The sequence below is a fragment of the Aptenodytes patagonicus genome, chromosome 16, assembly GCF_965638725.1.
Source record: "Aptenodytes patagonicus chromosome 16, bAptPat1.pri.cur, whole genome shotgun sequence".
Taxonomy (NCBI): domain Eukaryota; kingdom Metazoa; phylum Chordata; class Aves; order Sphenisciformes; family Spheniscidae; genus Aptenodytes; species Aptenodytes patagonicus.
The window spans coordinates 11789382-11801536 of NC_134964.1; the positions used below are offsets into that span (position 1 = coordinate 11789382).

At 57.9% G+C, this 12155-nt stretch overlaps 1 protein-coding gene across 2 annotated transcripts; it reads right to left on the reverse strand.

The window, feature by feature from the left end:
• Nucleotides 1-1417: 1417 nt before the first annotated feature.
• Nucleotides 1418-10756, reverse strand: LOC143167914 (TBC1 domain family member 24-like). 2 transcript variants are annotated; one of them, XM_076353873.1, is made up of 7 exons: nucleotides 10621-10756; nucleotides 7714-8749; nucleotides 7261-7419; nucleotides 5753-5816; nucleotides 4186-4281; nucleotides 3188-3464; nucleotides 1418-2277 (listed from the first exon to the last, which is right to left on the reverse strand). In XM_076353873.1, exons 1-7 carry the CDS (start codon nucleotides 10721-10723, stop codon nucleotides 2132-2134), a joined length of 1881 nt encoding a protein of 626 aa, XP_076209988.1. In that variant the 5' UTR covers nucleotides 10724-10756; the 3' UTR covers nucleotides 1418-2131. The 2 variants fall into 2 exon arrangements, with proteins under 2 accessions (XP_076209988.1, XP_076209989.1); XM_076353874.1 differs by having other exon boundaries at nucleotides 7714-8871; nucleotides 10621-10684.
• Nucleotides 10757-12155: the final 1399 nt, after the last annotated feature.

The following is a 12155-nucleotide window of genomic DNA, read 5'->3' on the forward strand; positions in this document are numbered from 1 at the left end:
CCTCCCCTCAGGGCGCGGGGCGCGGCGCCCACCGCCGCTGAGGCGCGATGCCCGGGTCCGGGGCGGAGGCCGGCGGCCCTGGGCTGCTGCTCCTTCTTAGACGTGAAGGGGCGGCAGGGCTCGGCGGCCGTGGGGCCGTGGGGGAGAGGGGCTCGGCCGCTGCCCGCCGGGGCTGCCGGTGAGGGAGGCGAAGCTGGGCCGGGGTGGCAGCCATCGCTGGTGCTGCCCTTCGCCCCTCTCCTGCCCCCCTTTCACCTGGGCCGCCGAGAGCCGTCGGAAAGCAGCACTTCGGTCTCTGCTGACCCTGCTGCAGTCAAGTGACGGCACGACACGGATGAAAGATCTCTTTATATCCAGTTACATGTCCCCTCGGCCTCCCGCCCCTCTCCTTCCCCTGCGTGGTTTCGAGGTTTTTTTTATTCTCCAAGAGTTTTGAACTTTATTCAGTAATGGAATAAAGCGTAAGAAGAAAGGGCTGTAGCATCCCTTTCAGAAATGGCAAAGGCGCTCATCAGATTACAGGCGGTGAATGCAATAAGCGCACTGACATCCATTGTGATTTACGGCTCTAGTCGGCGGGTAGCGTAGGTACGCAGGGCGCACAGCCTCAAAGGGACTCGCAGCCTCTGCCACCGCATCAGAGACATCCACGGCCTGCACAATACAGCCCCAGCATCTGGTATTTCAATACATTAGACAGGGCCTGCTTGCCCTTTACAAGGAATAGTCTGAAGACTGCTGAGAGGAGTCAGGCCAGGTTGCTAATGAAGGGCTTTGCATTTCCAGGCATCTCGTGCGTCCTGTACATCTCTGGGTGGAGAGAAACAGCTTCTTGGGAAGGGAGAGGGACTCCCTGGGAAACTTTCAGCCGGACAGAAAGTCCAGTACATGATCATGGAAAGAAAGAAATACTGAGGACACCCTAGCAGAGCTTTTTAATTGAAGCGAAAGAGTAATTCGGCAGTGTTCTTTCATTTGAGCTCTGTGGGCGAAGGCCAGGCACGGGGGCGCGGAGGGCTGTGCCTCACCTCCTCATCTTACCCTCATACCCTTTGAAGGCTACAAGCAATTCCTAGGTCTGCCGCATGACCCTGCCCGCGTCCTCCTGCCATCGCTGGAAGCAGGCACCGAGGCAGCGATAGCTTCTGCTCTGAATAGCTCGAGAAGGGGAATATATGAAAGATAAAACCACAAGTGTAAAGTATATTTGGATGTGGGAGATGTTCTCATCCTGCAGCCAGAATGATATCTCTATGGTCTACAACCCTCCTGCGAGGGTTGCCTTGTCTGACCAAGCTACACGTACACGTTCACATTTCATGTTTTAAAATGGCACGTCTCCCGTTGTCCTGACCCCAGGTAGTCGGGGCACGTTGGTTAAGGCTCATAAGTATCCACTGCTCGCAGACTTACATCGGCCCTTTGCGGTGAATATAGATCTTCAGTTTAATACAAAAATGACAAGGCAGGTACACAGCTGGGGGGTTCTTGTTGGCTGCCAGTGTGCAAACACCAGGTAGGACTTTGCTAATCATTGATCAGCAGTTTCAACCATGGACAAAAAGAGTCTCTGTGTTGGACGGTGATCAGTGTGTGATCCTGGGGGAGTCCTGGTAACCCGCAGAGGCTACAAAATTCTGTGTATGGCTTGAAGGGTGGCGCTGGGCTTGGGACCACAGGGAGGTGGGGTCTGAGAGTGTTTCTGGTGAGCTTTGTACCTCGGTGTTGGGTTTTGCCTAGGCTCAAAATTCCTACAAATTCGGCCTGTGCTGCGGTACCGCTGTTGAGCCGCAAGCCGCAAATGGGCCAGGGAGGTGTGAGAATCACCGGACTGTCTCACCTCCCCTCCAGCATCCTAAACCGGGACAGACTGGGTGGAGTAGGCTGGGTCTAAGCTGCGGGAGGGGACCTCAAATGTCCCCGAAGGCAGCACCCACGGTCCCATTCCCGGCACCGCATTGCCCTCTCTCCACACCTCCACAACGGCTGACCATGGAGGGGAGGATGGCGAGTGGAGGTGCCCGCCGCGCTGCCGGCAGAGACCGCAGCAGGCAGGCCGGGGTGGCGGCCAGCACGGCGAGGGGTCCCCGTCTCCGTGGGCGGCGCGGTGAGGGGCTGTCCCGCACGTGACCTAGGCATTTTGAAAGCCCCACACTTCCAAGAGCTGCACCTTGAAGTTCTCCTGGCAGAGCGGAGGGTTGTCAAAGGTCTCACAGTGCTCCGTGCGCCCCCAGAGCAGGTTGGCATCGAGGGACAGAGCTTGGCCTCCCCCTCCACCTGAAAAAGCAAGCAATACAGTCGGGATCTGCTCTCCCCCCATTGCTGCTCAAGCAGGGACACTGGCCCAGCCGACGAGGTCTCTCAGGACTGTGCCCATCTCTCAGCTTTCTGTCCTTCGGCCGCAGCGCAGAGCTGGGCTGGGGATGCCCTGAGCTGCCTTCTCTGCTAATTGGGATGTCAGGGTGGAGGCAGAGCTCCCGGAGAGCTATCTCCAGGGCAGCCAGCACACGGCAGCCAGTGTGAGAGGTTGCCCTGGTAGCACAAGCTGAATTATTAAACTGCTCGGAGAGCTGGAGAACAAGGAAAGCTTCTTGCATCCCCGCAGCCAGGCTTGCCCTGATCCCGCTCCTCAGGGCTGCAAGGGAGGCAGAGGCAGCCATCAGGGCTGCGGGTGTTTCTGACTTGCTGCGGTCCTCTGCCGACCCCATCCCGGCGGTGGTGGGGCACAAAGATTCAACCCCCCTGCCCTCGCCTGACCTGGCAGACGGCAGCGCGGGCAGGCAGCTGGCGTGTCTGCTCCCGGTGACTGTTCCCGGCCCTTCCTTGGGCTGATCCCCACCTGCACCTCCTCTCCATCCCGCACAAAGTAGAGGAAAGGGCTGGGAAAGGACACACCAGCCCCAAGGGTGCAAACCTCGCCAGGAGGTTTGGGCTATGGTGCTTCCCCTCGGCTGGCAGAGCCCCTCTGGGGCTCTCAGAAGGAGCATCCTTGCCCTTGTGCAGCTTTGCACTCTCCTGCTAATTTGAGGAAGAGGGGAATGACTTCATCTTGCCTGACTCTAAGTTCATATCCTAAACCAGGAGGTCTTTGCCTCTACAGGCAGTTCAGATTTTAATCTGGAGTAGAGCCCTTTTCGGCCAAAGCAGCGGTGTGTCGGTGGGTGGGTGCCCACCATTCGGTAATTACCGATAACGATCCCTTCCCGTGACCCGGACATGAACATGGAGGCTGTTTTGGAAGGCAGAAGGAAATGCCTGATGGCCAGAAACGGGGAGAGACGGCCTTTCCTCTGCAGCATGGGCACGGTGAGACGGTTTGAGCTGGTGCTGCGGCCATCTGGGGAGGAGCCAAGGAGGGATGCAGGAGACGGGGAAGGCGACCGCTGGCGTGAGCGTGGCACGGCTTTGGCCAGCTCCGGCTTCTTGATGAACACCCACTCGTACCTCTCTGTCTCAGGGTGCACCTGGAAAGCAGGAGAAACATGGTGAGCCCTGTCCTTTGGGGCATCTCTCCATTGCTGGGGGAAGACAGTGCTGCCTGTCCAGGCAGGTCGGGAGCCAAATGCTGCGTGCCAGGTCTGGACCTGGGGCAGGGAGGGGACAAGGCATCCTGGCAGTGCTAGGGCTGCTCTGGAGGTGGCTGTGGCTGAGAAGTTGATTTTGTCTTTGCCAGGGGCTGCCAGAGATGGGCAAACCTTCACTGCCCACATTGCCGGGTGGATGCTGGATGGACGCTGGTGGGATACCAGATGGATGCTGGACTTTGCCCCCAGGATCTCTTGGACCAACTTCAGCCTGCTCCTTCTGCAGGGACCCCGGGGCTGATTTGGGAATGCTCCATCCAGGAGCTGCCTCGAGCAAACAGGGCAGAAACCCGCCCTGCCACGCATGCTGCCCTGCTGTCATGCAGGAGGATGCTCCAAGACCCACCTGGGGTTATGGCACGTTGCCTCGGGGGCTCGGGGCAAGCCGGCTCACCCAAGGCAGGAGTTCGTTCTCCGTTTGCTCAGATCCAGCACAGCAATTTCTGTGCTGCTGCCTCCTGCCAGAGCTAAGGGGCAGCGGTGGGACCGTGGTAGGGAAGCAGCTCAGTGCCACCATGCCCTGAGTTCTCAGAGGGGTAAAGGAAAAAGTAATTAACGGACAAACCCATAAGTGTAAACCCAGAAATAAAAAGTGACTTACAGTGAACACAAAGCACTCCCCTGTCCCAAAAAAGCCCGATGTCGCCCCATTCTTTTTCCTTTCACTCCAGTCGGAGGAGAGAAATGCCCCGCACACCTTCGGGAGAGAGCACAGGGAGCCGTCAGCGGGGGAGGCGGCTGGGACCAGAGCAAGCCCCAGAAACATGGGCCATGGCATGTGCATTCAGGAGGGCAAGGGCTCTGCGAGGTCCCCTGCGGGAACCAGAGAGCCAAATTCAGCTGTGTCAGCTAAATCCTGCACTGACAAGTCACTGGTGCTCTGGACGCGAGTCCACTCGGCTTCAGTGCCTAAGGAGGGGCTCTGGGAGATTTGGGGGGGGTTGCTCTTCTGCAGCAGAGGCGATTGCAGTGAGCTGCTTGCTGGTCGATTGAGTAGGGCCGGTTCGGCTGTCGTGGGGCGTTCCCTGGCTCAGGCTTGGGAGTAGGAGCTGTGCCTCCCACCCCCGAGCCCAATTCCAGCTCCCAGCAATGGAGAGGAATAACTGTGTGGCTCAAAGCATTGTATGAACAGTATTGCAACACGCTGTGGACGGAGGTCTAGGAGTCCCTTATCCTCAGCTGGTCCCTGGACGGTGGCGAGGTGGTTGCCTGTTTTATGAGTCTTTAGAGAAAATGTGTTTTAAAATGGCAAAGACTCGGGTAACACATTTTTTTTATCTACAAGGCTTTTAACCAGTGCCAGGGATTCTCCCACCCGCGGTCAGGTCAGACCCTGGTGTGGATGTCCTTGACTTCACCATGGCTAGAGGGGACCTACCGAGAGGTGGGAACTCGTGCTTGTCCTTGGTACTAGCTAAGGAGTAAAATGAGCTAAAACGTGTAGGAAACAAGGTTTTATAAGTCACCTTCTCTTGTCTGCACCAGGCCCTGGGGGGTGGCAGGGTGTTTATCTCCACGCCACACTGAAGTGTCAGGCTTGGGAAATCAGGACTGATAGGTCAATAAATCTTTGGGATGCCTGAACAATCTACAGAACTGGCCTCTGCTGTTTGATGACGAGTGGAGAGATAAAATATAGGTTTATGAGCAACTCTGAGTCCCCGGGAAGAGGCCTGGCTCAGGGTTTTTTTGCAGTTATTTCACAACTTTCAAATATTGTAGAAGCTGTCCTTATTTCTCCTCCATTTCCCTTGTGTGGCTGCTCTTGCAATCAGAGACAGATCCTTGCATTTTATGCATTGAAAACAAGTCCTGGCTCAGGAAAAGCATCTACTGACTTCAGGAAATTCCGCTTAGCAAGGACTTAATGATCTAGTCTGTATTTGCAATACAAGAGTATCGCTCATGGCCTCTCTCCATCTCACTTGACTCCTCCTCTGTTTCCCCTCAGCAGCACCCTTTAGACCAGCCTGTGTCTAAGGGGGCTTTTGGTGCCAGGGGGTGCAGTTTGTTCTCTCCTGGGAGCTGGGACAGACCCCGGGGCAGGGCAGGAGAGGGACCACGCAGCCCCGTGGCTGCTCCAAGAAGTGCCGGTGGAGTCAACCACCCTGTCCCCTTCCCCACATCGGCACCAGCGCAGCCCACTTCTCTGCTTGGGAAATACTTACCTCCCCCTCTGTTGTTTTTATGAGCAGCACCGTCGGTTCGTAGCCTTCACAGCACGTGTAAAACCTGCAGAGATGAGTAAGGAGGCTGGGTCGGTGGGGGTCTGAGAGCCAGGAGCAGCATGCTATGCAGAGAGCCTGGGCGTGCGGCAAGCACGGGGCTGTAAAGGACAGTGGAGAGCGGTGGCGGCTCTTCTCAGCCTATTGCTGTGCCCGCAGCTGGCCCGAGGGAGCTCGTGGAAGGACAGCGGCAGAAACTCATAATCATGTAGCTCGAGCAGCTCCAGTGTTTGTGCAGGAACGGAGGGAGTTGGCTTATGGGACTTCTCAAGTCATCATTTTTGCTTGGTGAAGCTCAGATAAATCCAAACACTAAATCCTCCCACCCTACCCTCAGGCACCAGGCTGGGGGGGATGCTTTATTGGGGGAGTTTACCAAATGAGCTTGCTTTTAATCTGGATGTGTTTCGTAATCTGGGCTCTGCACCCCGTTGCTGCCTTGGAAAGGTGCAGGGCTGTGCTCCCCAGGATGGGGCTGCACCACTGTGCCATGGGGCGCCTGCTCGCCTCTCACGGGCTGGGGGAGCACGCTCGTGGTGCTAACGGAGGCACTACCATCGCAGCCCCACCTTTAAACACCGCCCTGAGAACTGGGGCAGCGTGGGCAGCATCCAGTCCTTGGACAACCCGGCACCCCTTCCCGGTCGGCAACTGAGCATTGCAGGGATGTCCCTGCTTCCCACCGCACCCTTCGCTCCATGGCCGTGGCAGTGGGTGTCACTGGGCCCTGGGCTGTCTCCAGCGCTGATGCTGTTGCAGTGTTGGGCATTGGCCATGACACTTGGGCTCTCTTAACTTGTGTTTAGAGGGTTTGATGTCTTCCCCGTGGCAGGATGTACCCACATGCTGTCTACCCCCGCCCTGAGCTCTGCCTGCTCTGCGAGTGCAACCTCTCAGCTTAACATGCTCCTACAGAGGAGCAGGTTTGGGTTTCCTGCCTGAAAACATTCATGCAAAGGCAGCCTCAGCCCACTGGAAGGCTTTTGCCACTTCACAGCTTGGGAAGTCAATGGCAAACTCATTTTCCAGCTCAGTTTTGAGCCGCAGCACTGACCGCAGCGTCCAGTAGCCGCCCTGTGCTCTGTTCCGCTGGGAGGGAGCTGGAGGCCTGCAGATGGCATGCTGGCTGGACCTGGCCGATCGTAGCATGCCCGACATGGCGTGGCACATGGGGACGTCCCCCTGCACAGCACATCCACAGGGCTCAATGTTCCCCGTGCAGTGCCGAATTGCTGATTGCCATCTGACTGAGCCTCAGCTCTCTCCCCTACAGCCAGCGCTGGCCCAGACCACACTCAAGATCTTGAATCAAGCCCAAGAGAGTCCTCAGAAGACCTCAGATGTACCCCATGGACATTACATGTTGCTCCTTTCTACACCACCAATCTCTACCCAGTTTTATGCCTGGCCCATCCGACCCGACCTGACCCGATGGGCAGATGACGCTTTACCTCTGCAGGCTGCACCCATCTTCTGAGGTGGAGAAGAGCAGCAGTGGGGGGAACAGGGAGAAGCGCTCAGGGATCCAGGACCAGACGATGCGCATCTCCTGAGCTGTTACAATGCTGGAGCTGAAGTTCTGCATGTCCACGGCCAGGTGGAAGGACTGCCTGCGCGAAGGAGGATGTCCATTACTGCCAAGCTGGGGTGCCCATCTGCTTTCAGGGGTGCAGCCCCCATGCATCAAGTTTTGTCATGCTTTTTGCATCGTGAGCTTTCTGTTAACATTGCTAGCTCTAACTGTACGGTGCCTCCTAAGAGGGTCTCCCACGAGGGGCTGTGAGGCACCCAGCATAGCTAAAGCTATGGGAGATACCTGAAGCTCCCCCCATGTTGTATCTCCACTGTAACTCATATTTTGTCTGCTTAGCCCCAAGAGCTGGCAAACAGAGAGGTCTCCTTACCTGCTCTGCACCATGGTTATGCCCCTCTCCATTAAAGCCTTCCTGTTGGCCATCTGGAGAAGCCAGATTTCCTTGCGGGAGAACAGCCGGATGCCAAAGGCTCTCTCTAGGAGTTTGTCGACAGTCACGTGCTCAGCAATGTTCTGCACGAAAGCCTGCAGGTCTGCCTTGATGTCGGTCCCCTCCAGCTCGGCGGAGGTCGCCGAGAGCCTGTACTGCTTCAGCAAGGCCAGAGCAATGCGGTAGAGGACCTTCTGCCCCTCCAGCAGGTAGACATCAAAGACGCGGATGGCGTAATTGAAGGGGAGGTCATGAAAGAGCCACGATAACCATTCGGAGTAGACCTCAAAGACGTTCTCAGAGGTGCTGGCTATGAGTTTGTGAGCTGCTGGGCAGTGCTTGTTGGCCAGATCCCCAAAAGTCATGCAGGAGGCCTGGTGAGCCAGGAAGGACTGGTCAATGTAGCTGGTGTGGGGAGCGTTGCTGGCGATGAGGCGAGAGATGTTCTCGAAGCACTGAGCTTCATCTTCGCTGTAGTGCAGCAGCAGAGCCACCAGAGAGGGGAGGATTGGGCTGTAGGTTATGTCGGGGAAAAGGTTGCCAACACAGATGAGGATCTTCTTCAAGGCGGTGACCCCTTCCAGGTTGAGACAATACGTGGGCATGGAGCATCCTTCCAGGAACTCAGGCAAAGGGTGGGAGCTCACACTCAGCATCCCAAAGAGCCGACTCGCCACGTCCCTGTAGACGAGAGCATCTGGGGTGACGAGCCGGCAGGCGACCTGCTGGATGAGCTGGTGGTAGACCTGAGCTCTCAGAGCACGGCTTGCTGCCCAGTAGCCTTCTCTTGCCAGCTTCTTCAGCTCTTTTGGGGGCTTGCTGAGGATGTCTCGGGGGATATGTGCCTGTTGCTCCGGGTCTGGCATCCTGTCCCAATCCACGAACTGTCCACAGCCCAGACAAGAGGCGGCGTCGATGTCCCAGGTGTCAGCCTCGGACGTGATCATGATGGTGACTGGAGATGAGCTAAACACCTCTGTAGGACAAAGACCTTTTATTCAACATGCTTCACCGCCCCAGCTGACAGCGTTTCACCCTGGCTGATGGCGCTTTGAAGTCTTACAGCAACGTCTTGTATTTCAATAGTTACTCTCCCCCCTGCAAAGGGAAGGTTTTCAGGAGGCTTTGCCTGGCTGGAGCTGCTCGCTTTGCCCTCGCCTGCTCACATCAGCTCAGGCCCCCGGTGAAACTGCTGTCCAGGGGCTCAGGGAAGCATGGGGCCACATACCAGCTGGGTGTCAGGGCTGCTTCTCCACACTGTGAGGGGCTTCGCACCCCTCAAAAAGCTTCTGACTTCCCAGGCTGTGACCTGCCGAGAGGGAGGTGCAGAGAGCAGGGACACAGTCCCTGTCCCCTGGGGATGACCATGGGACAGGAGCATTACACCACCGACGATAAGGAGCAGCTCGGTCCCAGCCCAGCTCTGCAGGGGTGAGGAGGGACCTCACGGGCAGTGGGGGCCCAAGCGATGCTGAGGCCGAGAGGGACCATCTGCATCGTGTCCCCTCCCAAGGACAGAGCGAGGCAGGAGGCAATGTCCTGTCCGGGTCTGGCAGCCCAGGACCAGGCTGCTACGAGCCCAGACGGAGCGGGCAAAGCCGGCCTCAGGTGCTTGCCCTCCCTCTTACTGCCTCCTGCCAAAGTCTCCTGCAAAAGTCTCCTGACCCCTCGGGCCACTCGGGCGCCAGAGAGAAGGGGCAAGGAGAAGGTGCTGCAGCAAGAGGGGCTCACCAAGGGTGTGGGGATGGATGCCAAAGGGTCCCCGTTTCCCGCATGCCCCCATGCACCTGGAGAGACCCCGTCCAGGGGACCGCACGCAGGGGCTGGTGAGCATCTAGGAAGCCCCTTGGAGACAGCAGGTCCCCGGGGGACCCTCAGGGGAGGCTCCCGCACACAGCACCGTGGCAGGGCTGAGGCAGCCGCCAGCCCCGTTCTGGGAAGAGCAGGGTTTGAGCTCCTCCTAGAGAAAAGTGAGCGGCATTTTCCCTGGGGTTGCAAGAGAGCTCAGCTCCAAACCCTGTACAAGGAGACGGGAGTTGTCTCTGCGTGGGTGAGTTCTGCTGGGCGGTGATTAATTGGCAAGGATAAAGTCAATTAGCGCACACATTAATTCTCTGATGTATTTATCCTGGATGTGCTCAGTTGGGCTGGGCAGTCTAGGATGGATTTGCACTGAGCCAAACCTCTCTGCTCTGGCCGCAAGGGGACATGGGGGGACAGCACGGTCCCGGCCCTGTGTGCTGCGTGCACGGCAGCACGTGGTGGCACGTCGAGGGGGTCCGGGCGCTCGGGCTGCTCCCAGGCTGGGTCCGGCTCTGACTCCTGCTCTCCAGTTCAGTTTGGCCCCTGCTCAAGTTCAGCAAAACCAGCAGATCAGGTTCAGTTCTGGTTCAGGGAAAGGGCAGCAGTTTTAACCGGTTGCTGCTCAGCCTGACTCCCTGCTTTGAAGACAGACAGACCCTGAGTACAGTCACGCAGGCTTCTAGCCATAGAAACCAGGCTAAAACGAACATTGGGGTTGAAGCAGGGCTGTTTGTGCTGCCGTGCTCCCCAAATTCACCTTGTCCTTGCAGCTGGCCGCATCACGAGGGTGCTGCCCTGCCCGAAGCACTGAGGAGCATCAACCCGAGCCCACCCGGCTGCCAGCGCCCCGGCCCAGGGTGCTGGCTGGTGGCTCCAGCTCTGCCCACCCCAGGACATACCACGGGTGTTGGGGAAGGAAATGTGGGTCTGCTACAGCCCCTCTCCTCTGCTGGATGTGGCCCCGGCACAAGCGGGGCCAGCGAGAGCCTCCTGCATCTTCCCCAGCACGAGATGTGCGGCTGTCCCCGGCTGCAGCTCACTCACCTTGCCCGGTGCCCGTGTTATCGCCCTCGGCCGGCTCGGCCATGGGGAAGCCACCGTCCGCTCCCCCGGGGGAGCGGGGCAGGCTGAGCCCCACCTGCAGCATGTGCCCAGGCTCCGGTGCACCCCGCTGCCGGGTCCCCTCTGTCCCCATCACCTGCCCTGACTTTTAAGGTGAGTGCCAGCCAGCTGGCACAGGAGATTTATTTGGTGTAAATAGGACGAGGGGTGGAGCAGCTCCAGCGCCCGCATCGCCCCTTCCTGCCCCAATTCTGCACCGAGGCTGGGGAGGGGGACGTAAACACCCTGTGGGATGAGATAGCCATCAAACCAGCAACATGACCATTAAACTTAATCATTTATTTTTCCCAAGGATAACCTTCATTTTCCTGCTCTGGGGTTCACTCCCTTCGCCAGCGTCACGGGGCAGGGAGGGTGCCGCGGGGGCGAGGGAGGGCTGGAGCTGCCGAACCGCCTGCTGCGGCAATCGCCCGTCCTTGAACAAAGGAAACATCAACACGGCGAGTGGGTTTGCAACCGCTTCCCGCTGGATGGTCCCAGGGGAGTCGGAAAGAGAAGCACGTGAGCAGCAAGTGCCAGGAACTGGGTGACAAGGGAGAGATTGGGGCCACGAGGACTAAGCGACGCCCTTCTGCAACCGCCCCGTGCGCCCTTAGGGACGCTTTTCGAGGATGGGTGCGCCGGGGCTGTGCCAGCCGTGTTGTGGCACCGGACGGCAAAACCACCGGGGGGAATTTGGGGCGATGCAGACGTGTGACCCGCAGCACCCCGTGCCTCCTGTGTACAGTTGCTCAGCGGGAGCACAAAATGTGATTGTTGCAGGCACAGTTCTGGTGCTTCAGTGTTTCCAATCTGTCCCCCCTTTGAAATGGTTGTTATTGACTTATATCTCAAAATGCTTCGCAGAATTACAAACTGTATGTTGTACTTACAGGCAAAAGAGCCGAGTTGGAGGAAAAGTACCCTCCAACAGCTGAGAGATGCTCCGAGCAACATCGCACTGATCCGACATTGCTACCTGGAGAACTCACAGTTCAGGCTGCACTTAAAAGTGGACATTTTTATAGGCATCTTAAATTTTTTAAGTTGTTTTTTCCTTAAAAAATGTGGTTTTTTTCTCCTGTGATAACATCAACTGCGGGTCGTTCCTGCCCTGCCTCCCTGCCTGCGGGTCTGTGGGGTCTGCCTACACCTGCAGCGCATCCCTGAGCATCCACCGGCACCGGTGGTCTCGGGGCATCTGCTGCCGAGTGAGAGCGGTCCCTCTGCAAACCGTCTCCTTTCTGGATGAAGCACCTCCTCTGTGATGTGCCAAAATCTGATGGGAGCGGCACGGCTGTCCCGTCATCCCTCTCCTCCCTTTGCTCCCACCAAGCTGGGAGCCCCAGGAAGTGGAAGCCAAGGGGCTGTGTCAGCAAAGGGCCCCCCAGGGTGCTGTGCTGGGTGGGTGGGAGGCGAGGGGCTGTTCCACGGCGGGAGGCTCCTACTCTGCACCCAGAGCCTGTCTGCGCGCTCGA

What these genes read in the sequence shown, in the direction of transcription:
- LOC143167914 (XM_076353873.1), bottom strand. Translation starts at nt 10,723, where the DNA reads ATGCTGCAGGTGGGGCTCAGCCTGCCCCGCTCCCCCGGGGGAGCGGAC. An exon ending in TAAAAACAACAGAGGGGGAG is followed by an intron (nt 4,282 to 5,752) that starts GTAAGTATTTCC and finishes TCTCTCCCGAAG; the next exon opens with GTGTGCGGGGCATTTCTCTC. An exon ending in ACGGGAAGGGATCGTTATCG is followed by an intron (nt 2,278 to 3,187) that starts GTAATTACCGAA and finishes TTGCTTTTTCAG; the next exon opens with GTGGAGGGGGAGGCCAAGCT.